Below are 27,573 nucleotides of genomic sequence, written 5' to 3' on the forward strand. Positions count from 1 at the left end.
ATACTCAATGTCATAGGTCTAATGAGGACACATAATGTTTTATGCCTAATGAGGTTCTCAGGTATTCTAGATTCACGCCTGATCTCATGTGGTTATGTGAATGTGCTGTGATTCATGACCTAATGTGTTTATGACCCATGCTAAAGGTATTTATGCAAATGCGATGTTGCTCAGTGCATGATTGTGCCAGTAGCTACTGGCCGTCACACCCTTATTTCTAATGTACTTACATTTATTCTTTGTGCTTAGCGATGGTTCTGGCGGCGGCCCAATTGGCCCTGCCCTGTAAATAGTCCCCCCCTGTATATGGCTACCTGGTGCTAGTTGGCACAGTGTTACAACTATGATTCCCTTCTGATGTGTTTATTTTACAATACACCTACTGAGACTATGCAGCTTCAATATGAGCCATTCCGGACCTTCATTGTACCAGTGGTGTGCTCCAAAAAAAAACTAATAGACATGCAGAATGTTTTTCCTTTACATTAAGACCTGCTTATAAATAGACCCCATCAAGTTTGGAAGAAAAGGTGTGCGATTGTGGGCAAATCACATAACCTCGATGTACCCTGCAATTGTTCAATTTAAACAATTGTAAATCCTCAGGAATGTGTAGCGCTCTATGTTCTCCAGCTAGATTAGTGCAATATAAATGTATATATACACACACACACAGACACACACACTCCCACACACACACACCCACATACACACTTGCGCGTTTAAAGTCATTTCAACTTTACTGAGATGTAAGTAGAATGTTTTGCAGCCCAATTGAGAATTTATTATACTGTAGTGAAACTATGTTGAGAATTTTGTGAAAAATATACGTCCCCTAGCAAGAGTGAATAAAGTATTACAATATTAACTGGAAGACTGGGCAGAGTACTGCAACTGTGCTAAGACTTCTGGCAAGGTGACTCAGTGAATTAAATGCTCTCATTTGACATGGGCTGTGAACTGCAGGTCACAAGTTCATATCCAGACAAGTGTAACTCGCCTTTCAATCCTCCGAGGTCCGTAAATTTAGTACTATTACATTGACCAATGATACCATATGGTATTTACAGTGCTCAGATGGACAGAGAAGGACAGCTGAAGGGCGGTTTGAAGTGCTACATAAAAACATTTTTACTATCAATATTCAGAAAAGATCCCCTTCCCTTATTTACTTTAACTCATTGATATGATAGCAGTGAATACTAGCATGTACTATAATGTCGTACTAACAGCAGATTGTGTACTGAACAATAGCCACTCAACAATAAAAATATAGTAAGTATTAGTAGTTCTTCACAGTAACTCCATGCCAATCTTGGGAAGTTTGCCGTAGCGATGTTCCAAATTGTTTTGTTATGCTAACATAATCTTGCTTAATTACCATGTTTCGCTTTACACATAATGCGTGAAATGTTCACCATGTATCGTGACTGGAAAGTTCGTATGACTTCTTGCAGCAAGGCATTTTCTCCTTGACACAGTCTCCTACTCATTGACGTGTCTAACATGTGGATTTTTGATTGGGCATGCAATTAGCATGCCTGAGACTTGTAATACTTGCCTCTGTTGGGTATTACCCAAAGCGTGTGGGACAGATTTTCCCACGTGATCTTGAGTGGGCGGTCCAGTAGTTACAAGTCTTGTGCATCCTGTTTGCATGCCCACTCCAAAATCCACATGTTAGACACGTCACTGGGGGAGTGACCTCTTTACTTACCCACCCTGACGAAAGCCCAGGACCTTAGATAGGCCAGTAGAACAGGGCTAAAACAGGTTGGTGTAATAGGGTCATAGGACCATCGAATTCTTCCACCCTCATGGTGTTCAAGTTTCAACCTTCCCACCCACCCCACTAATAAAGAAATCCTTTGTTGTGGGTGAGGAATTTTATTTTTAAAGTTATGCCCCCTTACAAAACTTCTTCATAAGCATAAGAGCTCTTTGAAAGATGGTCGAGCCCTCCCTGACCTTTAGGAGTCAGGGTTAACGCGATGATGAAGCATGCCACTATTAGAGTGGGTGAGGATTGTATTAAGAAAAGGGTTCCTTTTCCCTTTCCGCTACTGTTGTGGTTCTATCTAGGACCCTAATGAAACATTTCATATTTAGTAATAGCCAATGCAAACCAAATGCGGCAAGGCTACTTCCTTAGACTCCTAGAAAGCACAACGAGTTCTTACAACATACCAAACCTCCAGCAACCTGGGAATTCCCCGTACTTTTGTTTTGATTTGTCCTAGAACTCCTGCGAGCACTGAAAGAACGGTCAGTTCTTAGTGACATCTTTTTATTGACGTCTTATGTCCAACCTTACGTCAAACACGGCACCTTCCAGGTATAAATATACCAGCGTTTGCCTTAAGCAACACACAGTGGTGTGGAGCAGAGCGGCTATCTACTTATCAAAAGCCCAGCTGATGCGAGTGCCGAAGGAAGCCGTCCCTCCCACTTGACGCACTGAGAAAGACGCTGTCTTTTTCTCCTGCCGAGAAAATCCAGCTCTGGTGTTCCCAGTCACCCTCGCGGGATACTGGAATATCGAGTCCTGAGAGCGAGATACAAGACCTCATCCATTCTAAAACCAAGGTACGGAGCTGATTAGATCCCTAGAGAATTCTTGAGTCAGATTCTTGGCAAAAACTAACTTAACTTAAACTGCAACTCATTTACTCCTTCCCTGTACTAGGCTTAGGTTAGGTACACCGGGGTAGGAGTATCTTAGAAGCACCAGTTGAGTACGTTTAGTCAAACTTTTATCATTGTATGTAACTGTAGATATTTTATACCTTTTAAGTATCATATGGGTCAGAAACCATATCAATGCTTTTACAGTATTATTTCATAATACTCCTTTTACTGTACGCACTTTACTTCATAACAAGTATTGCAATTATAGCAATTCATTTCTCTTGCATGAGAAAGAAGACTGCTCAATAAATAACACCATTTTATTGAAAACGCTCGTCTCTCTATTTCTCTGCACTCTGGTGAAACTAAGTATGCACACCTGAGTGAAAAAGCTATCTATTGTTTTCACACGACTCTGGAGATATACTCCTTATTCTGGGGGAGCAAAGTTGTCATGTTTATGCGGTTGTCAGAAGCTGAATCCCTTCTTGTCTGATCAGGGAAGTTCACTCCTCCCTGCTCATTCGAGAAAGTTTCTAGTGACCTCTGAGCTAGCTGGCAAACCTAAATTAAGTCTAACATATTCAATAGAGACCTAGTTGACCTCAGTCCTACGTCTAAACTATTGTTTATGTTATTCCAATGCGCAGAGCCTATTGGGAAAATAGGAACTACACTACACTACAATAGGGGTGGTGTATAATCGCGACGTATGATTGGTTCTGCATTATTCTTCAATTAGACTCTAGATGCTCCAGAAGCAGTACTTTTAGGTTAGTAGTGGTTTGTGACACCCGCCTATTAAATATATTCTTGGCGTGGTTGTTGGGTCTAGGGGCCCTCAGTAGAGACTGCTATGAATGCTTTTGCTTTTATCATTGTTTTCATTTCACTAAAAAGTTGTGCATTTTTGGGGATTGGGAAATTAAATATATGTGTAGTGACTGGTTTACATAAAAGTAATAAATGTGCATCCACAGACGTTCTTCTGAAATGGATGCAAATGTATTACTTTTTGAATTCACAGATGTTGGCAAGAGAAGGCTTGGAAAGCTGCACCAGTCTCAGATTTCAGGCATACAACTGGCAATCTAACATGCAAAGGGTGGTGGGATGAATGCTTGTGAATAGTCTAACTACAGGCATTCAGACCCATCATGTTTCACCCACTGTGCTACACAGATTCCCACCTAATGCAAATTAGTATCGACCCTGTTCTTCATGGAAACAGCCTATTCTGAACCTCGGTCATCTCTCCCCTACACCCTGTGGGCCACTCTATTTTAGTTGGGAAATTTGAGATTCATACCCACCAAATCTCACTGGCTAAGCTGCGCCCCTGGCAGCTCCAGTAGTGGTGAAAGGCAACAAAAGTGAAGCTTCTTCTGCCTGGATGTTTTAGGAAATCCTCTCAACCTCCTGGCAAATTGGTCCGCTGTAAAGAGATGATCTTTGTTCAAAGGTGTGCTGAAGAAAGAGTGACAGGTCTGTAAAAGACAGAAACTGGATAAACATACTCTATTGTCAGTCCCTCACCTGAGATGCCTTGGCAATAGCCCGTATCCTCATAATGTACAGTAATGGGTACTTTATACCAGGCATAATCCCTGCAAAGCAGTCAGATTCAGAAATGTAAAGGATTCAATCCATGTAAAAGAAAAATCTCAAACAGGTCCGGACCCAAAAGTCAGCCCTGGCAAAAATTCTCAAACCAGCCTTGCTCCCTTTTTCTCCTGTGCTATCTTTCTCTTTCCACTTATCAATTCTCTCTCTCCTCTTTTCTCCTCTCTATCTCTCTCTTCTCCCTCTCTACCTTCAACATCCTTTTACCTAACTCTCTCTTGAAGTCTCTTGGTTAACCTCAGGGCTGGAGAAAGTGACAGAGGCACCAGGAGTGAATTTGGCCTTTCAAAACCGGCTTCCAAGGGGAAATGCCTAGTGGAATAAAAGCCTTGTAAGCCCCTGTGTCAAAATGACGTGCAACTCGAGGATTTGCATAATGATAAAGTTAGATATCACTTAAATGGTCACTGAGCATTCAAGGCACAGAATAATAAAAAGAGAGAATTAAATGGATACACAGGGGTAGATTTACCATACTTTCACGCAACGCAATGTAGCAAAGGAACTTGCTGCACTGCTTTGCATGAAAGGGAGAGCGCAGAAGTGCTCCATAGTTACAAAAATATGATGCATTTCTGCTTTATCCTTGCACTGGTGCACTCTGTGCTGCCTACCACTAATGCAGGTACCCTAGCACCATAGTGCGAGGGTATCTGTGTTAATGGCAGGATTTTGTTTGTGCAGGGAAGGACACTTTCCTGCACAGAAGTAATCTTTGGAGGCATATTCCTCTTTCCACGTGTGCTGCAGAATGCAGCACGTGGAAAGAATAATTAACAAGCAGTATAGATGTTTCTCCTCGTTTCGCCTCTGGTGGGTAGGTGCACCATTTTGTCCCAAACCCAGGTTTACAAGGTCTTTGTAAATCTGGGTCTGCTACAAAATAAATGGGTGGATGCATGGGAACACCCATGCTCTAACCACGTAATGCCTACCAGACCCAAAGCATCGCAAGACAGTCCTATGCGCTTCGTTGCGTTACGTTGTATTTACTAAACCACGTAAAGTGGCTCTGTGTGGCTTAGTAAATACTAGTTAAGAAATTGTGTTGGATTGCGACAACTTGTGTCATGCAAGGACCGCATATGTCCTTAGTAAATCTTCCACTAAAAGCCTTATCGACTTTTGAGGGCTCTTCCGGGAACCTGTTAAAAACTTCCTATCCATTTGGGAGCCTGTCCTTTTGCATGCGCACTGTGGACCTCCAGGTGTACAAAGCTGCTACCACGTACTTGACCGAACACTACCATTGAATTAATCATGCGCTCTGCGTACACCAATAATTCCGCTGATGTGACTTGTTTTTAAGTTATATCTTTTAACTGTGGTTATCTTTTGATCCTCAGGATTTGGTGGACTCTCGAAAGCTGAAGAAACCAATGTTTCAACGCGTGCTTCACCTAATACGACAACTACCATTGCAAACACTCTCACTACAGCAAATGACTCCCAATCAGCAGCAACTGAAGCTGTTCCAAAAAACGAAGCAACTGCACATTCCACACAGCCAAGTACTGCTACTAGTCCTTTACAAAGCACTGACCATGAACCAACATCAACAGCTACAGTTCTAGATTCCACGAAAGAAGCAACTTCCTCAACCGGTGCTTCAACTACTGCTACGACGACTAACAACAGCACTCTGCTCACATCAGATGAGTCTTCAGCGACCACAGTTAACGCTTCAACAGTAATGTCCTCATCCTCGAGTTCACCAGGTCCAAACTCTACAGAACCACATATTCAAAATACAACCATCTCAGCAAGTCCAGGAACAGCCTCTGCATCGCCATCACCACCATCAACAACTGGAACTTCACCAAATGGTACTGTAAATGCAAGTACACATGGGTCCACTCAGACACCAATCACAACTGCGGCAGCGCATAAAACCTATGAGACGCCTACAGCACCACGGGGCACATCAGAACGTACGGGTGACTTACCTGCTGCTACCGCCGCCAAAGAGTCGTCACAAACTGACAGGTTTAATACGCAAACGATAATCATGAAAGAGGCACCGACTGCACTGAGCTCAGGTAAGCTGAGTTGGTCGAATCTTCTTTGTAAATGTAATTGTAATACTTAATCCACTGCATACTGTGCAATGAATAATAAAAATCCTTTAGATAATGTAAACAACATAAACACGCTTTCAATATTTAAAATACTAAAAAAGGACATAATTGTGCGATAGACATAAGCAAATTCCTACAATTACAGTGCATATAGTGAAAACGAACGTGTAAATAAAAAATAAACAACAATTTTTAATTTGGAAATTACCTATTCAATGCTTAAAGTGGTCTTGACCTGCTACGAAGGATATTAAATATTTTGAAAACTGTGGTGATAATCAGCCATACCTTTTACAAACTTGTTATTTATATGCGATAAATCCATTTTGGGGGGATATGTTTACCGTATAATCCTCAGTGTTTTGGAAAGTCTGTGATAATAAAAATAAGTAAATAAACAGAATAAGAAACAATAACTTTTGTTAGAACTAAACTTGAATTACCACATACACAATTTCACAACATCTGCCTATATTTTTGGTCTACCGCATCGTGCATTAACCTGGTCCCTAAACCCAATACCACCAACCTACAGATACCTAGCCCATATGTCATCCCACTCAATGAGACTACACTTTCTTCTTACCGGGGCACAAAACCGTCACATACACTGAATATGTACTTATGCACGTTTTTTAAGTGAAGATCCAAACACTTCACCAAGGGGTTACAGTACACTGCTACATGTTCACTGTTCTGACCTATTCATTTTTTATGTGTTACTGTTATTTTTCCGTACACAGAGCTGTTTACATAACTCTTTTCTTGATTGTTGCGAATGCTGGAAAAGAGCCAAGAGGAATAGCGCGTGGCAGAGCGTGCTAAGATTTAGTTAGGCGAGAACGAGGGCGCTGGACTTGTTTCTTTTATATATATATATATATATATATATGGACTTTCTAATATTATTGTGTTTTTTAGTATTCGTTTTTTGTTCTTCTTTGTTATCTGGAATTCAATAGGTATAATTAGTCAATTTGTACTTCTTGGCTTCAACAATGTCACGCCATTTTAGAATTGTGCTGATTGTAATCAGACGGTGCTGGAAAGTGCAGTAATATAGAGTGGCTGATTATTCCTTGTTTAATCATATTCTCCATGCTTTGGCTTTCATTACCATATTCTGCAAAGGATATATATTCATGGGAAGATTAGTATATATTGTTTATTAGAACATTGGTATGTTAGCGCTCCATTGAAGACAGTCAAGTCCTCTTGGCTTCTAATGGCTGGTTAAAACGGGAGAATCAACATTCCAATGTTTTTTTTACAGCTGTTGCTGTGAACAAAGGGGATTCCCACCCCCTTGGGCTCCATGAGGCTTCTGTTTTACAAATAAGAAGATTCTGCCCTCTAGGGCAGAATGTTCTAATAAGCTTAGATCCCTCAGTAGAGGGCTCTACCGGCCATTAAATGCCAGCTCCCTTGTTATAGGCCCGAGCCGAATGCTGGAACAGGCCTTTAATGGCCGGTAGAGCCTGCTATGGCGGGCTTTAAGGCTCTAATTTATTTCCGCCCTCAGAATCAAATAAATAAATGCTTCAAAAAAGAAATGTAAAAAAGCAGAGAGTTTTGAAGTTGATAGCTCAGTGTGGTTCAGCCCTTGCATGTCCATACGTTAGAGCATTGCTCAGGGCATGGTTATGTCTGGTCAGACTTTAAATAACTGAACAGCTGAAGTGGTGATGTTTTGCCATCTTTGACAGTGGTAAATCATTACTGTGCACTTGTATTGTATTGTAATTGCATTTATATAGCGCTTATTAACTCTGCCGAGATGTTGAAGAGCTTTACAGTGAGAAGCACGCTACTATGGAACCCAAGCTTAGTGGTAAGTCTATTGGTTACTAGGCCTATTCTCATGCATTTGGGGAAAGCATTGCATGCAATTCTTCAGTTTCTTTGCAGTGATTTTCCATACATCTACAGAGTTAGATTATATTGTTTTTAAGAACTTTGTGGCATCATTCAAGTGATTGGTGGGATGAACAGAAGGGCTAGAAGAAGTTTAATATTATTCGTTTTCAGAGAAAGGAAAGGTTGTGCTCTATGGAATAAATGTGCAGCCTTGGACTAGAAATCTAACTGCATTTATAAAAGTATGCAAAGAAAACTATATAACGCAACACAACACACATAAAACCTGGCAACGTAACATACTGAAATTAATACATCTGAGCAACATGACAGGGCTATCGCAACAAAAAAACAACAACACAATAAGTCAGCATAAAAAGCAACACAACAGCGCATTTAACAAATCAATCTTGTGTTAGTATGTTGCTGCATTGAGTTCGTTTTTTGTGTGATCCTGAGATGATGTATGTGTTGATTTATGCCTTTTTGTTGCATTGCTGGTTGTGTTGTACTGCTGTATTGTTATTGTGAGCTTGTGTTATGGTAATGCAGTGTGTTATTTGGGTACAGTTGAGATGCTATGTCGTTGTACAACACCTACAGGTTGTATGCTATTCTTTGTCACATGTTCCCACGTGGACAAATCTGTTTACATGCCATTATGCTAAAATAGATTTTCGCCAAGCACTGCTCTGTTTACCATCAAGGACATTTATAGCACCAGCCCAAATCATTTTGATCCGGCCCTGACTGCAGGGCACAGGCGCGCGAGCAAGTCCGGTCTGGAAGAAGAATTTGATAGGCACTGAAAGCCGATCCGGCCCTCCTGCGCTGCTAACGTGTGCTACTCTGCTCTCTGTCCAATTAGGAGGCTTTTTTTCATGTATTACAGCACGCGAACACCTGTCGCACTAGCCTTTTAACTGGTGGCATGTGATCCGTGGAAAACAACACGTTGGCTGACAGCGCAAAGTGTGACTCACCGAGACGAAACGCAGGGCACGAGGTGACCAGATTTCCCTTGGTCAGCATAGTAAATGGTTAGCATTGCGCGAGCGGTGTTAGCGGGCCAGTCATCTTTCACAATGCAATTAAATATTTTTTCAGAATCGTCGTGTGCTTTAATATTTTGATGTAGGTGGGAAGTTGCTCCTGTAAAACTACCCCATAACGAACTGCGACCTAGTGGCCAAGAAGATGAATGTCAGCGGCGAGCAAACCTACATAAATAAAATTGAAAGATGCTGGTAGCAAAATGCAAGTTTTTTACAAGGTGTTCTGGATTAAATATTCTGTAATCCGTTGTCCAGCTACAAATTCCTTACTAATATATCCAAGCGAGCACTGGCTTAGAGCCAATTAGTCTGGCAGTGACAAGCTCGGTGATGGGTATTGTTGGAAATGGCCCTTTTTACAGGGTCACCCTCAGTGCTTTAAATGGGGAAAAATAAGTGCAGGTACTCTTAAAATGAGCTATGAGTGTAGCAAATGGGCGGGGCTAGGGGTGGGGCTAAGGACAAGACATACAAGACACTTCTACTATGTGGCCGAATACTTATATATTCTTGAGTGCGCACTCACAGAAACAAGCAGCAATGCTCGCACAAAACATTCCAAGAATGTCCTTTAAAATACCTCCCTAGTGTCTGGATTCTCTCCCTCTTTCACTCGCTTTTCTCTCACGCGCACACACACAAACATGCGCACACAAGCATTGCAACACCCAGACACAAGCAGACAGACACTCACACAAAAGACTCAGGTGGGATGAAGACCATTTTGCACCCCTTATCTCCAGGCCCGGACTGGCCGTAGCAGGCACCGGGCAATCCCCCGGTGCGGCGCACGGGTGGAGGCCGGTTTTGGGTCCCTGGGGGCCGATTATGTTACAGGGCCGTTTTTGCAGCATAGTTGCAAAATCGGCCCTGTAACAAAATCAGACGAAACCGCCCCGGCAAAGAGCTCGGAGGCGCCCCCAACCGGGAGAGAGGGGGTGGGGGGCAGAGCACCCCGGCTTGTTCCCAGTCCAGCCCTGCTTATCTCCCGTGGCTTTCTTTATTGCTGCTGTCAGCAGGATGCCTGGATTGGAGTGTGTGCACAAATGCACACCATGGTGTGAATGTGATTGACAGCATAGGGCCTGAATGGACCCTGATCTGTCAAACACAGCGTGGTGGTGAACACCGGACATTATGCAGATGAGCCAAGCTGAATTGTTTAGCAGTGGCTCCGCTTGGGATAGAGACGCTTTGGCTGTCAGACAGCCTCGTTTGTGCACGGGAGCCAAAGCAACAATGAGCCTACCTTTGATGAGTACTGGTACTTTCCTTGGCAGCAGAGAAGTGCCGGTACTCAGTACCGGTGAGTACCAGTCCATTTAAAGCACTGGTCACCCTTTAAACCTTTTGCTGTCCTTCTCCTCTTTTTCTAACCTTGCTTTTGCTGGCCTTAGGACTCTGAGCACTTTACCACTGGTAACCAGTACTGAAGTGAATGTGCTTTCTCCTATAAACACGGTAATATTGCTCATACGTAATTGGCATATTTCATTTAATTACAAATCCCTAGTAAAGTGGTACTGTACGTGCCCAGGGCCTGTACATTAAATGCTTCTAGTGGGCCTACAGCACTGACTGTGCAACCCACTTAAGTATCCCTTTAAACATGTCTCAGGGCTGCCATTGCAGAGCCTGTGTGCATAGTTTACACTTCCATTTCAACCTGGCAAAATAAGCCTTTTGCCAGGCCCAAAGCTTCCTTTTTAATGCATATGTCACTAGTGTCCGGATCCAGAATTTAGCAGTCAGGAACATAGTTGGTTTAAGAGTAAGCTTTAATCACAACCCCAGCCACAGGTCTAATTCGCAAGTGACAAAAGGAACCTCCATGCATTCCAGAATCTCACACGAGATCGGAATACACAGAGAAGGATATTCCAACACATTAAAGGTACAGTTATAGAAATAGATGTACACCATCACACATCTCCCTTCTAAACAAAAGCATATTAATGATAAACTTAACAAAAAAGAAACGTACGGGAGAAAAGACTCACAATGAATAATCCCTCAAATAAACAGGAGGTCTACGTACCCTTTGACTCCTGAGAGAAGATGGAGATAAATTAGAACCATTAACAAAACTGAAAGATGGATGATGTAATTCCTCTCTTCCGCACGTCAAATCTTGTGCAGGAATTCTTGACTTAACCACAACTACTCTACTCCTATTCCATATCCTCCCATCCTCCGTTTTAATAGCATTCCTAAAAACCTTCACCACAGCTCTTACATCAGTATACTTCGACCAGGATCTACAACCACCATGAGCTTTTATTCTCACAAGATCACCCACTAAAATCTTCTGTACATCCACGCATTTTCTTTTATCATAATACCTCTTCCTTTCATCCAGTTTCCTTTCTTCCTTACAACGCCACTCACCAATCCCATTATCCACCAAACCCTTGTTAACTTTCATCCACCCAGGACACAACCAAGTGTTGGGAGCCCTCCCTTTAAACAACTCAAACGGAGATCTCCCAGTTGTTGAATGTGGTGCCAAGCGATAAGCATGAATTCTCTCTTGAAGAATAGACTTCCAGTTCAACCCTGATCGTCGCCAAATAATGTAGTGTCCGGATCCAGAATTTAGCAGTCAGGAACATAGTTGGTTTAAGAGTAAGCTTTAATCACAACCCCGGCCACAGGTCTAATTCGCAACTGACAAAAGGAACCTCCATGCATTCCAGAATCTCACACAAGATCGGAATACACAGAGAAGGATATTCCAACACATTAAAGGTACAGTTATAGAAATAGATGTACACCATCACAGTCACCCCTAGGGTAGACCCTGGAGAGCTTAGAGAGTGGTAGGGTACAACATATTTAACAAGCATTGGATCTTATAAGTGTTAAGCCATGCATTACATTATCCTGGGTACTGTACCCCCTGGGATTGAAGAGCTATAGCAAAGCGGTACTGGTCACCTGTTTGCTTTTTTTTGCTATATTTGGGTGTTAAACTGGTGCTAATGAGGTGAACCAATGGCCAACCACTAGCATGAAACAGTAGGTTGGTGTGGGTTATGCAACTGATTCCCATTAAATTCACTTGTGCACCACGAGACCTCATAGCAGGTGATGGTTATACCTAGGGGTGCGCCCCATTTAATTGGAACCTCTACAAGACACTAAACTCCATCGGGAGCCAGCAACACCCTTTTTACCTCAGAAAGGCTCAGTGAGTTCAAGCAGCAGCTGCAGTAACCCCTGCAGCGTGGCGGTTGCCATCTTATCCCACAAGCATAGAAAGGAAGGCACAAAGTTACAGAGGCCTGGACTCCCGCCCACCGCACTCACCTCATGCAGCTATTTTGCTGGCTGAATCCCCGGCCCCAGGGCCAGCGCAACCCCTGCTTTGCACTGTGCCTTTCAGATAGAAAAAAAATCTGATTTTTAAACACCAAATAACAATTTAAAAGCCATCATTAAAGAATAATGTGTAATTAACAACTAGAAGTTTGTAATTCACTAGTATTAAAATGAATCCTCGTTACTTTAACTAAAGGGGGAGTAGCATACGTTTTCCACCTTGAAGAATACGGGACGCATGCTGTTGATAATAGCTAGGTAAGGGATTCGCGTGACATGAAAAAGCGACGGGTAGCTGTCAACAAGGGGGTTGTTTGCCACCTCGGTAGAGAAGGGGCATCATGGACGACTGCGCTCTCAGTGCCTTTAATGTCACTGGAAACATCCTCCTTACTGCCAGCTGGGCCTGCAGCGCATTTCTTTTTTTCAAGCTCGCACAAAGCGATACGGAAGCTGGAGCCTTTTCTGAGCACTAGCTTGTAACCAAACTAGACTCTAGCTGGCCACCGTAGTACTCCGAGCAGGGGGAGCTCTGGATAGCGCTAGTCTAGTGATGTCCCCAGAACCTTCCCCACATGCACCCTTCCAGATCCCGAGCCTGTTTGCAGCATGGTCTTTGGGCATACAACCTGTGTTAAAGAGATATTTACCTTTATTCAATAGCTGAAATCTGCTCTGAGGCTGCTGTTCAACTAGGCTGACCAACTGTTATGGGTGCAAATTCAGGACGGCGACTGTAAAAATTCAGGACAAAGGGTCAAAATTCAGGACACAAATTCAGGACAGTAGGTCAAAATTCAGGACAAAACTTCAGGAGAATTGGATAAGTTTTACAGACACATAAGAGGTCGCGCAATAGTATATAAGTAAACCCAGCCATATCCAAACATATTCAACCATTTGCAAACTTATTCATCATGTATTTGTCCATCTATCATTTCACCATCTATCCCTTCATTCATCCTTTCACTCATCCATCATCCATCCATCCACCCATTCACCCTATCCATCTGTACACTCATCCATCCTCTCTTCTACCCGTCCATCCATTCACTCATCCATCCAGCCATTTACCCTTTCACCCATCCAGCCATCCTTCCACTTACTATCCATCCACCCAGTCACTCATCCTTCCAACCATCCATCCTTTCAGTCATCCATCCATCCTCCCATTCTCTCTCCATCGACCCTTTCACTTAGCAATCCTTCCTTCCATCCATCCACCCACCCATCTACTCATCCACTCACGAATCCATCCATTGACCCTATCACGCATCCATCCTTTCTCTCATCCATTTATCCTTTCACTCCTTCACTCATCTATTCATCCTTTTGTCCATCTACCCTCCCTTTCACTCACCCGTGCTTGCATCCACCCTTTCGCTCATCTGTCCATCCATTCACCCTTGCACTTATCAGTTCATCAATCATCTATCATTTCACTCATCCATCAACTCACTCACCATCCACGCGTTCACTCATCCAGCCATCATTTTACTGATCCATCCACCCTTTTACTGATCCATCCACCCTTTTACCCATCCAGCTACCCTTCCACCCATACATCCAGCTATTTACCCTTTCTCTCTTCCATCCTTCAACTCACTCATCAATACAGCCATCCTCTCTCATTATCTTTCAATTCAATCTTTCATTCATCCACTCACCCTTTCACTAATTCATCCGGCTATTCACCCATCCCTTCACTTACTCACTCGCCCACCTTTTCATATTAATTTTGAGCTGAGCCTTTCTGAGAAGAGGCCCATCAAGAACTTCACCCTCGCTGCAGGAGCCTTTACAGGAGTGAGACAGAAGCCACCCAGGGCAGAGACAGGATCCACCACAGGAGGGGGACAGGAGCCATCACAGGCGGGGGGGACAGGGGGGGAGAGGGGACAGGAGCCATCACATGGGGGGCACAGGAGCCATCACTGGGGGGAAACAGGATCCACCAGGGTGGGCGCAGGGGTGGGTATGCAGTATTCTAGTATCATCCTGTCTCTTCCAGGGTGGGGTAGGGCTCCTAACCCCCTCCTAGACAAGACAACGAGAAGACAGGCTCTCTTTCCAAAATGTTAGTTTTGCCATCCCACCAGTCCCCCACTGTGATGTACAGCACTTAAAGGAGATACTCCAAGAGAACTGATTTAACTGATTGTCCTCCATACTTTGTTAATCAGTGTGGGTGCGATTGTCCCATTTCTTTACTTTATTACATTATAGGCTGCATGTTTGAAGAACCGCTCTGTGAAGAGAACCAGTGCTGCAATCAGGGCCGGTTCTAGGATGTTTGGGGCCCTGGCAGAAAGGGAATGTGTGAGGCGGCGGCCCCTCTAAATTGCAGAGACGCATTCAGGGCTGTTTGCATCTGAATAGATGCCCCTGCTCCGAAGCTGCTGCCCCTCCCTCTGTCACCTTCGAGCACCTCTTAACAGCTCATTAAGGGCTGGAGGTATGAGGCCATCCCGCTGTGCCTCTCCAATGCTGCTGGGTATCTGAGCTTTGGAACAGCCTCGGAGTTAAGACGGGAGGTGGGTGGAAGCTGTGCCCGGTTAAAATTACGGACAAATGGCGTCTGTTAAAGGATCCTTCACGGACAATGGACAGACGGCCGTAATTACAGACTGTCCGTGAAATTTACGGACGGTTGGTCACCCTATGTTCAACTGAAGCCACTCCACTGGCAAAATGACCCATGCCCCGCTGCACACTAGAGAGGAGCTCGAATATAAGTAGATGCGTATGATTCTACTGCACTTTTGTTAGCCTTGATTTCTGGTTCCTGAGCCTATCCTCTTATATTTCAGGTATGGTTTCTGTGAATCGCAGTTGTGGTTTTACGGTTGTTTAATGTGCAGATTTGTCATTCATGGGGATTTCGCTCAATTGTTCAGGTTTCGATTAAGGCTGTAAAACACGTAACTTCTTGCAGAGGTGTTATTACTCCTTTAGCATTGAAGGAGTTTGTTAACGAAAGTGCGGGAGAAACATACGCATCGCGTTTGCAAGAGGCAGTGGAAGTAAGTGAATCTAACGCAAATGGCTATGGAAACTAGCGATCATGAAACAATGTGACACTAACCAAGTGCCCGCTTTGATTACAGTTAACATGTAACTTTGTTGCAACCAAGTCAATGCTCACAGTGCTGAGCACCAGAAAGAAATAAAGACCTAACAGCGAATGATCCCAGGAAGGATGGACACATATTGCTTGAAACAACAGCCAAGGCTGGCCAGGGTGTCCATTCCTAAATGGACCAAGTATGCCCAATCAATCATAGTACAGTGCTGGCTAGACCGTCCCCAAGCAGGCTGTTTTGAACTGGATGTTTACTTCAGGTCTTTGCCTTCTCTGCAGGAAGGCTAGCTCCTGGACAGGCTCCTCAGGCAGTTCTGGAGGGTGGACATGACTCAGGCCAGGGCCTTCGTAGTGCCCAGGTAGAACAAATGGATTACCAGCAGGTCTTTTCCATTCTTTATTGTAACTGTCGGACACAGGCTTGAAGCTCCAAATGAGCCCTCGTCTGGTCTAATGGGCATCCAAGAGCAGGTCGCCCTACCAAGGAAATTTTCTTCGGAAGCCCTACCTGTTCTCTTTACAGCCTGGCTCCCGGACAGGTTCATCAGGCAGGGGTGAGAGGAAGCTAGAGACCCGTCCCCCTAAGGGCCTGGGGCAGGCCAGCCAGGCCCCTTGCAGTGCCCATGGAGAATGACAAGATGACTGATCTGTCCCTAGCACCTTGTCCTCAATAACATGGAGGAAAGCCATTAGCCTTTCTTGTACACCAGGTGAGATAAGGGGACAGTCAAGAACATTTATCCGACAGTATATGCTGGCATGGTTTCTGAATGGTGTCATGCATAAGACACACAGATCATTGTTTCCCTCTCTCCCAATTCCCATTTCCGAGGCAGTATCACACCAACTCAATTCCTGTCTAACTAAACTTGCAGATTGGCTGGCAGCCAGCAGCCTAAAAAGTAATGCCGATAAGACAGAGGTATTGATAGTTGGGAATAATCTCTTCTTACAGGGGCTGTCTCAGGTGGCCCAAGTCCCTAGGAGATCTCCTATCTTTCAAGTCAGAATTAAAAAGTTTGGGCATCATCATTGACAAAAACCTTACCATGGAAGCCCAGGCTAGAGAGCTATCATTAACTTGCTTTGGTCTTCTAAGAACCGTCAGGAAGCTTCAGAGGGGGTTGCCAAGCACTGTACGAAGAGTGGTTGTTCATGGCTTGATACTATCATGGCTGGACTATGGAAAGTCCTTATATTTAGGTTGTCTAAAATCTGTGATAAATAAACTCCAAGTCATCCAAAATGCTGTTGCCAGGATTCTCTTGGAATCCCAAAGCATTTGACAGTTTTGCCTGCTTTAGGCTCACTACATTAGCTGCGGGTACAAGAAAAGGATTCAGTTTAAATCTTTGTACCTGGCTCACTATGCTCTGTATAGTAAGGGGACGCAAATTCTGCATCAGATGACTCACACCTACTGCCCCACAAGAGATTTAAGATCCAGGAACCTAAATTTGCTGGTTGCCCAATGAAGTGGGGGCGGCGCTTGTTTGCACACTTGGTTCCCAATTTAAGGAATTCCCACCCTCTAGTGCTCAGGCGGAAAGGCAATTTACTCAGTTTTCGAAAATAGCTTAAAACATACTTGTTTGCGTAATCATGATTTTCTAGGAGTGTGGCAGACCTTTCAGTGCTGGGAAGCCCGTCGAGTAGCCATGCGCTTAAGAAATGCATTTGAATTTAATTGAATGCAGCACAATATGCACATTTTAAATGCACTTATATTCTTCCCTTCTCTCGCAGTGACTTTATTTTCATGGGGATCTTCAAAAGCAAGGTTACTATGTGTATACTTACACTTTTTGGCTTTTGTGAACTCGCACACCAGGTTTTCAGTTTGGAATGAGTGAGTGTTCAGAATATGGCACTTGTCTAGAATAATTTTTAGTTGATTACTGAATGTGCCAATGTACTCATGCAAATGACTTTTTTTAGGTTTTACTTCTATTAAAGTTTTTCTGTCAAAGTACCTGGCCCTATTAGAGATTTCTGCACTAGCTTGCTATTCAGAGGTGACTGGTGTCTAAAGAGCCTTTTATGAATGTCCCATTACTGGACATTTAGACAACTTTGCTCACTCTCTTTATTGCGGCCTTGGTTCAGTCTCCCCACTACCGACATGTCAATTTTTCTTTAGTCCAGCACTTCTGTTACTGCATACAACATTTTTTAGTGCTTTTCCTCTTTGTCTTTGGGAAATCAACGGGCCTGAAAGACAGCAATGAAAGCCGTCTGTTTTTGATAACTCATTCCTGTAGTTGAGTGGACTGTACTGTCTTGCTTGGCTAAGAAACATTTCACTTTAATGCTCCTAGCATCTCAGACATACTGCGCACTGTAATGCATAAATATTCAAATTAGGTAATTACTCTGAAAATAAAATCTAGTACAACAGCAAACTAAACAATCATATGAAAGATGAACCCCAGCTTTCTCAAAATACTTTGTTCCAGCTCCAGAAGTACCCTTAATTGCTCACTGCCTGAGCATGGTGTTGATGATATAGCTTGGGGCTCTTGTCTGCGAGATTACAAGCTTGGCTAAAAGGGTAAATCTATGATATTAGTATATACGGGACTTAGTAGAAAAACATAAACAGATTTACTTGACTTCTTCTTGTCTCTGGGCAGTGACAGACGTCACTGTGTTCAGTGCACAGTTCAGTTTGCAGGGACGCACCACCGGTGAAGGGAGTCAGGGATTTCCAGTTTCCTGTCGCAGATGGGTGTAGGTTTCCGTAAGCTGCCCTCCCACCCCTCAAGTGTTCTCAGTTAAGATCTACAGGAAGATATCTATAGCCTGGTTAGCCGCCCAATCTTCCAAGGAAAGAACCACAACAGAGAGCAGGGATCCATGTCAACAGGTCTTCTTATTATACCCTTCTCCCCGGGAGAACTGCCAGCCGTTTCCTTCTCTGAAAGCTCATGGAGGTACATGAGACTTTTGCTCAGCAGCTTTTTTTCTGAAATTCCTATCTTCCATTGTCTACCCTGTTAATAAATTCTATTTCTTAAAACCGTAAACTACATGTAAGATTGTGTCTATGTGCATATACTGTGTCCAGTGTCTGTGGTAGTATGGAAAAATTATCCCATGTATTCTGCATTTCTAGCACTATTTATTTTATTCATGTTCTTTCTAATAGGAACTTCTGAAAACACTAAATCCATATTCAAATACAAGTATTGCAATCTCCCTGTCCCGTAAAAGCGACTTGTTAGTACACTACAAGAAACACCATATGTTAAAATTAGGTGATGATAAGTCCTCACTTCTGATACAGACAATGTTAATTGCACCCACACATATCAATCTTTCGCATCTATTTTATCAACATACTCATGCAATAATTTTGTGAACACATTTAACAAAAAATCATTAATTGATTTATCATGATTATAGATACTGTCATCTTCCATCACTTTATTAGTATTTGGAACGTCTTTAAAAAAAATTGTATCTACTTTTTCACTCAACCCACCATTAGTATGTGTGTTATTCGGATCACTGAAATATTATCGACGGTCACATTATCGACTTGCTAAAATATCGTTGAAAAATTATCGACGACAAAAATATCGACTTTCTATACTTATTACACAAACTACAAAAATATCGAGTCAAAAATATCGACTGTTTAGAATATCGAGAACATAAATATCGCATTAATAAATATCGACTACAAATATATCGTTTTACATGAAATTACCCCTAACACTACAAAAATATCGAAAACTAAAATATAGACTACTAAAATATAGTTTTCAAAAAAATATCGAGTTCATTTTTGTACCCTTTCATGTCTAAAATACCATATTAATCATCAATAAAAGTCATTGCTCTATACAAAATACATTTTACATATAATACCTGTTACTTTTAGAACATTCCTATTTATCTACATTTGCTATACATTCTATTAAATGCGTTCTATCATTTTAAAAATATTCTTTATATTTAACAAACATTTTCATTACTTATTTTCACTTACACATCTATTTTATTTAACAACTAACCTGCTTTAATGCGGAAATCACCACATACCACCATTCTCACATCAACAAACACACCAATTAACAAAAAAAAATCAAACTAGCCTATACAATGCTTCATTACATCCTACAACCAATCAAATCAAAGCACACAAAATACACATACTATAAAAGGGATACATGCATTCTACCATTTGTTGCTGCTAACTCTATAGAAAGAAGATGCCAACACTCTGAAGATTTTGTTCCTGAACAAACATCTTTAAAGATCCAGCTCACTAGCTAATTATTCAAGTAAGTTACAGTGCATTATTTAGAAATCTAAATTAGTAGTGTACTATTTTACTTATATCTCCTAACTCTTGCACTTATTTTATTTTTATCTCCTCCTACATTTCTGATAGAAACTACTCCAAATAAATTCCTAATACATGCTCATATTTCTTCACCTGGAAAATCAGATAGTAAGTATATATTAATGCTCTGTTATACACCAACTGCTGTTTTTAAACACTATTTCACAAGATTCATTCTTTATTTTAAACATTTTATTCACAGATATTCTGAGATTTTCCTATTTCTACACTACAAATGTATAAAACTACACTAATTAAACATGTAAGTATATATGTTTTTGTTATTAAACACCCAATATTAAAAATGCTATTTTCTAAACAACATATCTTGCATATTACATCTTCCCTACAGATCCTATAAAAACATCCAACATCAACTATACCAAAAGACAAGACTACCCTTGTAAAAAATGTAAGTATACTTGTAATTTGTCTAAAACTTCCGAAAAAAACGCAAACTATGTTCTTAACACCATGTTATATATTTTATATTTCCTCTACAGATATTCTGAATACATCATACATCTATTCTATCTACAGCAAAGAAAACTACTTATTTAGAAGTTAGTATACTTTTAAATATTTCCCATTTCCCAACGGTTCCAAATATTATTTATAATAATTTACATTTATTTATTCTATCTTCTCTACAGATCTGAACTTTACTACCTTGATGTACTCCACCAAATACTACAACTCAACTATTTAAACAAGTAAGTATATGTAATGTTTACATCAAATGTACTACTAAGCAAAATAGACAACTGCTTTTTCCTAGGAAAAACGTTTGTTATGTGTAAACATTAACTTAGTATTTCTATATTTTCATACCAACAGTAAATAAAGAAATACATACAAGAAAATCCTTCAAAATACAGTTCTGCATTTGTGATTACTACTTTTAGTAACTGTAAGTATAAATACATCATTAAATATGTTTGCACCACAAAGTGAAATATATGTTTTTTGATTTTGTTTCTTTCTACTCTTTCCTAGAACAAGTAAAACAAAATGACAGAAGGTGCAGAATTTGTTATGTCACAGAAAAATAAATTACTGTTATGTTATATGGGTTATGTGTATAATCAGGAAAGACAAAGTGGTAGAAAAGTTTTTTGGAAGTGTACCAAATATTACTCAAACAAATGTTATGGGAGGGCTACTACTGAGGAAATTAATGTGTTATTTACCAGGGAACACAATCATCTCCCAAATGTCACAGAAATTGAAATTAGAGACGCTTTAGAAAGTATAAAAACTGCTAGCACACAAAGTGATAAACCAACAACACAAATCCTTAAAGAAGAACTGTTAAAAGTCCCAGCCCATGCTTCAGGTCAACTACCCTCTTTTGACTCCCTGAAACGCACAATTGCACGCACTAAAAGACTCACTAGCACAACCCAACCCAACCCTACTACTTTTGAGGAAATTATCATTTCACCAGAAATGTGCATCACACACAATAAAGACAAATTTATCCTTTTTGACAGAGTCAGAGTCAGAGTCAAAAATACTTTATTCGATTAGTTAAAATCATAAAAGTATACTACAACACACATAAACACATATCAACACATATAAGGCATATAAGGCATATCAAAACATATAAAGAAATATATAAAGAAATATAAAGATGGGGATGGCATTTCATTCATATTTAAACAATACGGTTCAGGGATGTGGTATACATATAAAAGCATTTTAAAAGACATTAAAAAAGAACAATTATGAAGGGGAAATCGGGGTCGGGTGTTACTTTTTCATTTTCCTTTTTACTTTTTACTTTTTTCATTTTACTTTTTAAAGTAAATTCAAACCCCTTAATTCAACATCACATTTATATTCTATAAGTAATTCATTCATTGGCAATTTCAGAAAACAATTAAAAAACTATATGGTGCAAGTTATTTATACAAATCTACAAACATGGATTGTGTAATATACTACACCTAAATTTACGTGATTCAATCAATATTTATGGAATTCATTGATCTGAGACGTTTAGCTCTCATGGCTGCCACCAAAAAACTTGCCACCCCATACATCACAATAGGGGTCTCCATAATTTGTAAAAACAGCAATGCAGGCTTCACTTGCATAAATCCCCTATTTCTCATCAGTGGTAGTATGTATTTTTTTCTCCCCTCCGCAAAAAAGGGACAAAAAAATACAAAATGGGTCAGGTCTTGGTCGGAAAAGGAATCACATTTACATGGGGTATTATCCCTTGGTTTATTCCATTTCTGGTATTCTCCCAGAAGAAGGTGCATCTGGTTGAAACGGAATTTGGTGAGAAGCCACCGATGATACGGCCTGTTCACTACCCTTAAATACGGCTGGATGGACATGGTGGATACAACAATATAGTGAGCCCTCACAGTAGTTTTCTCTATTTCTTGTGCTTCTCGCCGCATGTTCCTAGACTCTAAAAATTGTGTTTTGATCCATGTAACATCTTCATTACACAGCCTCTCGGGGTTGCTATACAGGTCAACACGACCCAGGAGGGTAGCAGCAACCTTAATATAACTCAGCCATTTAATATCATTAGCTCTGTCTCTCCCCATGCAGTCAGTAATAATTTGGCGGTTTAACGTCAGGTTTGGGTTCAACCACATTTTCACCCAAAGAAGTAGTGGGGCCAGGTTAAGGGTGTCTTCGATGTAACCTTGCCCTAATTCAATTAAAACAGAAAAGATGGGTGTGGACTGTGGTAAGCCCAATAATGAACGCATGGACCTATTCTCCTCCTTCTGTATCAGGGCCAAATCCCTGAAACCCCAAATCCCTGCCCCGTATCTAGCCAGAGCCAAGGTCTTGGCTCTATACAGCTTGAGAATGGCTTCCGTTGGTTTACCCCCCAGTCTTTTAGCGAAGCTCTGTATCGCTCCAAATGACCGTCGGATCGCCATTGCTTTATTAACCACCTGTGGAGTCCAGGTGCCCCTGTCGTCAAAAATGACTCCTAGGTATGTAAATGTTTTAACTTTAGTTAAAATCACTCCATTACATTGCAGGGTTTTGGTGGTGTTCTTTCCTTTCCCTATGGACATAACGTGTGATTTATCCATATTTACAACCAGGTCTAGTTTTTCCATAAATGATCCAAACGAGTCAAGGAGCAGCTGTAGACCATTAGGGGTTCTGGCAATGAGGACCGTGTCGTCGGCGTACATCAGTACGGGCAACGGTGATCCTCCCATCATAGGTATATCTGGGGTAGCAGTTTTTAAGACAGAATACAGGGAATTAATGTACAAGGAGAATAACATGGGGGCCAAAATACACCCCTGTCTCACCCCTCTAGCTGATCTAAACCCCTTAGTGCACTTGCCACCTGTAGTCATCCGGACCGATGCCGTCAGGTCGCTGTGCAAAAAAGCTAAGAAATTTATCAGAGCGGGGTCTAGACCCAACTCAGAGAGAATTGTCCACAGCTTCGACCTATTTACTAAGTCGAACGCTGTGGACAGGTCCATAAAAGCAAGGTGGATTGACCCGCTAGAAGCAGCAGTATATTTAGAAACAGTCATGTATAAGTTAAGACACTGCTCCTCAGTACCCCTCCCTGTTCTAAATCCATATTGAGTATCACATAAAATTGCATTTTCCTTTTCCCATAAGTTGATTTTATTTAAAATGACTTTGCCAAGAATCTTAAATGAAGAATCGAGTAACGATATAGGTCTATAACACCTAGGGTCACCCCTTTGCCCCTTCTTAAAAATTGGAATAATAACTGAGTGTGACCAAGTAGTGGGGGTGTCATTCAAATTCATACATGCTAGATTAAAAACATTCGCGAGTACTACTGCCCATATGTGGGGATGAGCTTTATACATATCGGCGGGTACCCCATCCGGGCCTGGAGCTTTCCCGCCGGCAGTATTTTCGATTGCATTTAGTACTTCTTTTACCGCAACCCTTAATGGCATGTCAGTAGGTACAGAATCTATAGGAGTAAAAGGGGTAGTAAGGGCCTTACTTCCATAGATGTTTTCAAAGTGATCTAGCCATTGTTTCTCCGTGATATTAGCCTCTAATATCTCATTCTCATTACCACTAAACAAAGGGGAGTTCACTATTTTCCAAAATTTTGCACTGTCTTTTAAAGTAAGGTTTTCATAAAGTGCTTCCCAGGCCCTATGTTTTAGTTCTTTTTTACGAGCCTCTATCGTACTCCTATAAACTTTCCTCAATTGGGACACTACAGTTATATTTCGAGGCTTACATTTAAGGGCTTCTAGAAGATTTTTATGCGCCTTTGAGCAATCGGCATTGAACCATCCCTGTGCCAATCGCGGTTTGTCAGATGGTTTGATTGTGAGTGCCTCAGCGACACTTTTGCATATGGTACAAAAAGCATTAGTAACATTTCCTCCAGTTGTTAGCGGATCCCTACATATGTTAAGTTCCACACTTAAATCGTCACACAATTTGATAAAAAATTCCTCAACATTAATCTTAGACCATTTAACCCGTCTACCTTGGTCGTGAGCCTGGACTACTGTAGGATATGTTAACTGATGGTCATAATTTACTACAGTAGGGTTTATGTTAGATAGTTCCATAACGACCGGGTTATGGTCACTAAATGCTGTTATAATGGCGTTATATGAAATAACATTCATGAGGATACTAGGTGACACAAAAATATAGTCAATGATAGTGTTACTACCTCTCGCACTATATGTTGGCACTCTGTCTTTCGGGTTCGCAAAAGCTGGTTCAGACATATCCATATCAATCAACAATTCTTCTAAAGCGCCCCCCTTAGCAGAGTGTTCAAAGTGCGGGTGAGTCAAATAGTCATCATCATAGAATTTTCCGTTATAACAGTTAAGCTGACAGAGATGTGTGTTAAAATCACCAAAAACAATGTAATAAACCAAAGTAGTTTGACTCTTCTTGTAATTGTTTAAAAAATCAGTCAACATTAGGATGTTTTCACCTCCTTGGGACCCTTCTGTTGAATTATAAAAATTGACATATAGGAGTTTTTCCCCCGTATTCATCAAAACCTCTAAAATGAGACAGTTAGGGGAGTTGATGTCTATAATTTTCATCACCCCCATATGATGTACTGAGGTTAATAGTGCAAGACCTCCCTTGCTTCTGCCTCTATTAGACTTTTGTGCTGCTTTAAAGTGGGATACATATCCTTCCACCCAAAAGTTGCATTCGGTGTCCCATGTTTCTTGGAGTGCAATCACTTCATGTTGCTTAATGATTTCAAGCCATTCTTTGTCTTCTCTTTTAGTTTGTAGGCCTGAGATATTCCAAGTCATTAGCTTCATGGTTCTTACAACCTCTTTAGACCCAGAAGGTTCCTGCTGCCCCATCTCGGTGCCCAGTCAGATGTTTGTATCCAGGGTTGTGAGTGCATCAAAGCGGTTACTTAGCTCCAGACCTGGAGTCAGAGCTGCTTGGTGGTGACTGTCTAGGGTAAGATATGAGCTAAGGGGTAAAGTGGCCCAACTGGCTAGATGCACTTTTTGTTTTGGGATATTTTTCCTATGAGCTAAGTCCCGGATGGTTTGTTGTGTTGGGCGAGGATAGAAAAAGCCCAGTGGGACTGCACGTATTTGCCCTTGGATAATGTCAGTTGCATCCCAAAAGAGTCTTGAGCAAACGTGTGGATTCCTAAAGTTAACGATGACACAATCATCAGGGAAACGTTTGGCCGTCGGGCCCAACCAAGTAACTCTTCTCGCCAAGCTAACATGTGCAGAAACATCACTGGGGCCTGTGCAGTTTTTGTCACACCAGCTCTTTACGTTTTCCATAAGAGTTAGTTGGGTTTCTGATTCTTCCAGATTAAGTTTTGGGACATTCACCAAGACTGCCACGAAAGGAGTTGCCTCGGGGGGTAGATTCACCATAGGCTTGGGATACAAACCATGCCCCGTTCTCTTGTGAGATGTGTTGTCTGTAGCCCCTTCATTTACCTCACAAGTATTGGAGTCCGAGTTGTTCTGCCTGCTGGGGTGCAGAGTGTTTCCAGCAGCTTTGGGATTATTTGTAGGAATCGCTGATGGAATGAGCGGCAGGTGTGCTGTTTTGGGCATTGTATTTTCAGTATTGGTCACCTCCATGGGTTGGCTGGTGTGCCCTGTGGGATGCAGTGGATCCTTTACTAAATGCTCTGCCACTTTTTGGAGCAACAGGGAGTTCATCCTCTCACATCGGGTTATAATACCTGCTACACACTCTTTCAGGGTTTCTACTATATCACTTGAGATCTTAATGAGTGTGGATTCAATAGTGTCAGTTAATACCCTTTCTATCAGATCCTTAATAGAGCCTTCAAATTTAGTTGAGGTTTGTCGTGATTTGGTAGTGGCTCTATATTGTGAGGGTAGAGTTTTATATGATCTCGCTCTTTTCCTAGTTTTACATGTCTTGGCATCCCCCACTAGTGCTTGGGCGCGCACAGGGGGGTCAGATACCCCTGTGGAGTGCTCCTGATGCACTGACTGTTGAGCCTTAGGAATGTTGTCACAGGCACTGTTAGTAACAATATTGGGCTCTAAGGGTATCCTTAGCTCATTATGTTCAATCGAAGCTCCCTCCAAACCAAGTTCCCGTTCTGTCTCAGCAATTTCCTTATTAAGCTTCCCAACAGCTGATGTTAGATATGTCAAGATACTTTCGGGAGCACTAGTTTTACGTGCCATTTTAACTTTGCTGGTTCCCCCTGTGAGCGATGTCTGGAGTTTTCTCTTACCCATGACTGGAATGAGATGTTAGAGGACCGGCCTGTCCTGTCCTCTGTCGTCCCCTGACGGCCACAGACGGCCCGCCCTCTGCCCGGGCTCCGCCCGGCGCCGCCCGCGCGCGTCCGCGAGGCGGAGGGGGCTGTTGCCTTTTGTTGCGCCTCCTGGCGCTTGAACAGGAAGTGGGCGGTTGAAACTGCTAGGCACGCTGGGAGTTGTGGTCCGCTCCGCTCCGCGGCCGTGCGATGGCGCTGCACAGCGGCGGGGGCGGCCACAACGTCAGGGACCCAGTGGCGCTGTGCTGGTGCGGTGAAACGACCCCTCCTGGAGCCGGTATGTTTGGAAATGATCCCCACACCTCACCGGGTGCTGCTGCCTTTTGTTGCGCCTCCTGGCGCTTGAACAGGAAGTGGGCGGTGGAAACTGCTAGGCACGCTGGGAGTTGTGGTCCGCTCCGCTCCGCGGCCGTGCGATGGCGCTGCACAGCGGCGGGGGCGGCCACAACGTCAGGGACCCAGTGGCGCTGTGCTGGTGCGGTGAAACGACCCCTCCTGGAGCCGGTATGTTTGGAAATGATCCCCACACCTCACCGGGTGCTGCTGCCTTTTGTTGCGCCTCCTGGCGCTTGAACAGGAAGTGGGCGGTGGAAACTGCTAGGCACGCTGGGAGTTGTGGTCCGCTCCGCTCCGCGGCCGTGCGATGGCGCTGCACAGCGGCGGGGGCGGCCACAACGTCAGGGACCCAGTGGCGCTGTGCTGGTGCGGTGAAACGACCCCTCCTGGAGCCGGTATGTTTGGAAATGATCCCCACACCTCACCGGGTGCTGCTGCCTTTTGTTGCGCCTCCTGGCGCTTGAATC

General features: G+C 42.4%; 1 protein-coding gene across 1 annotated transcript in view; it reads left to right on the forward strand.

Moving 5' to 3' along the window:
- PARM1 (prostate androgen-regulated mucin-like protein 1) overlaps positions 1 to 27,573 on the forward strand; it is a 394,653-nt gene that overhangs the window by 247,359 nt on the left and 119,721 nt on the right. The window contains exon 2 of the mRNA XM_086961529.1: positions 5,598 to 6,290. Within this exon, the coding sequence (XP_086817655.1) occupies positions 5,598 to 6,290 (693 nt within the window). The remainder of the gene's footprint in view (positions 1 to 5,597; positions 6,291 to 27,573) is intronic.

Source organism: Lissotriton vulgaris, chromosome 3_1 (assembly GCF_964263255.1).
Source record: "Lissotriton vulgaris chromosome 3_1, aLisVul1.2, whole genome shotgun sequence".
NCBI classification, from domain to species: domain Eukaryota; kingdom Metazoa; phylum Chordata; class Amphibia; order Caudata; family Salamandridae; genus Lissotriton; species Lissotriton vulgaris.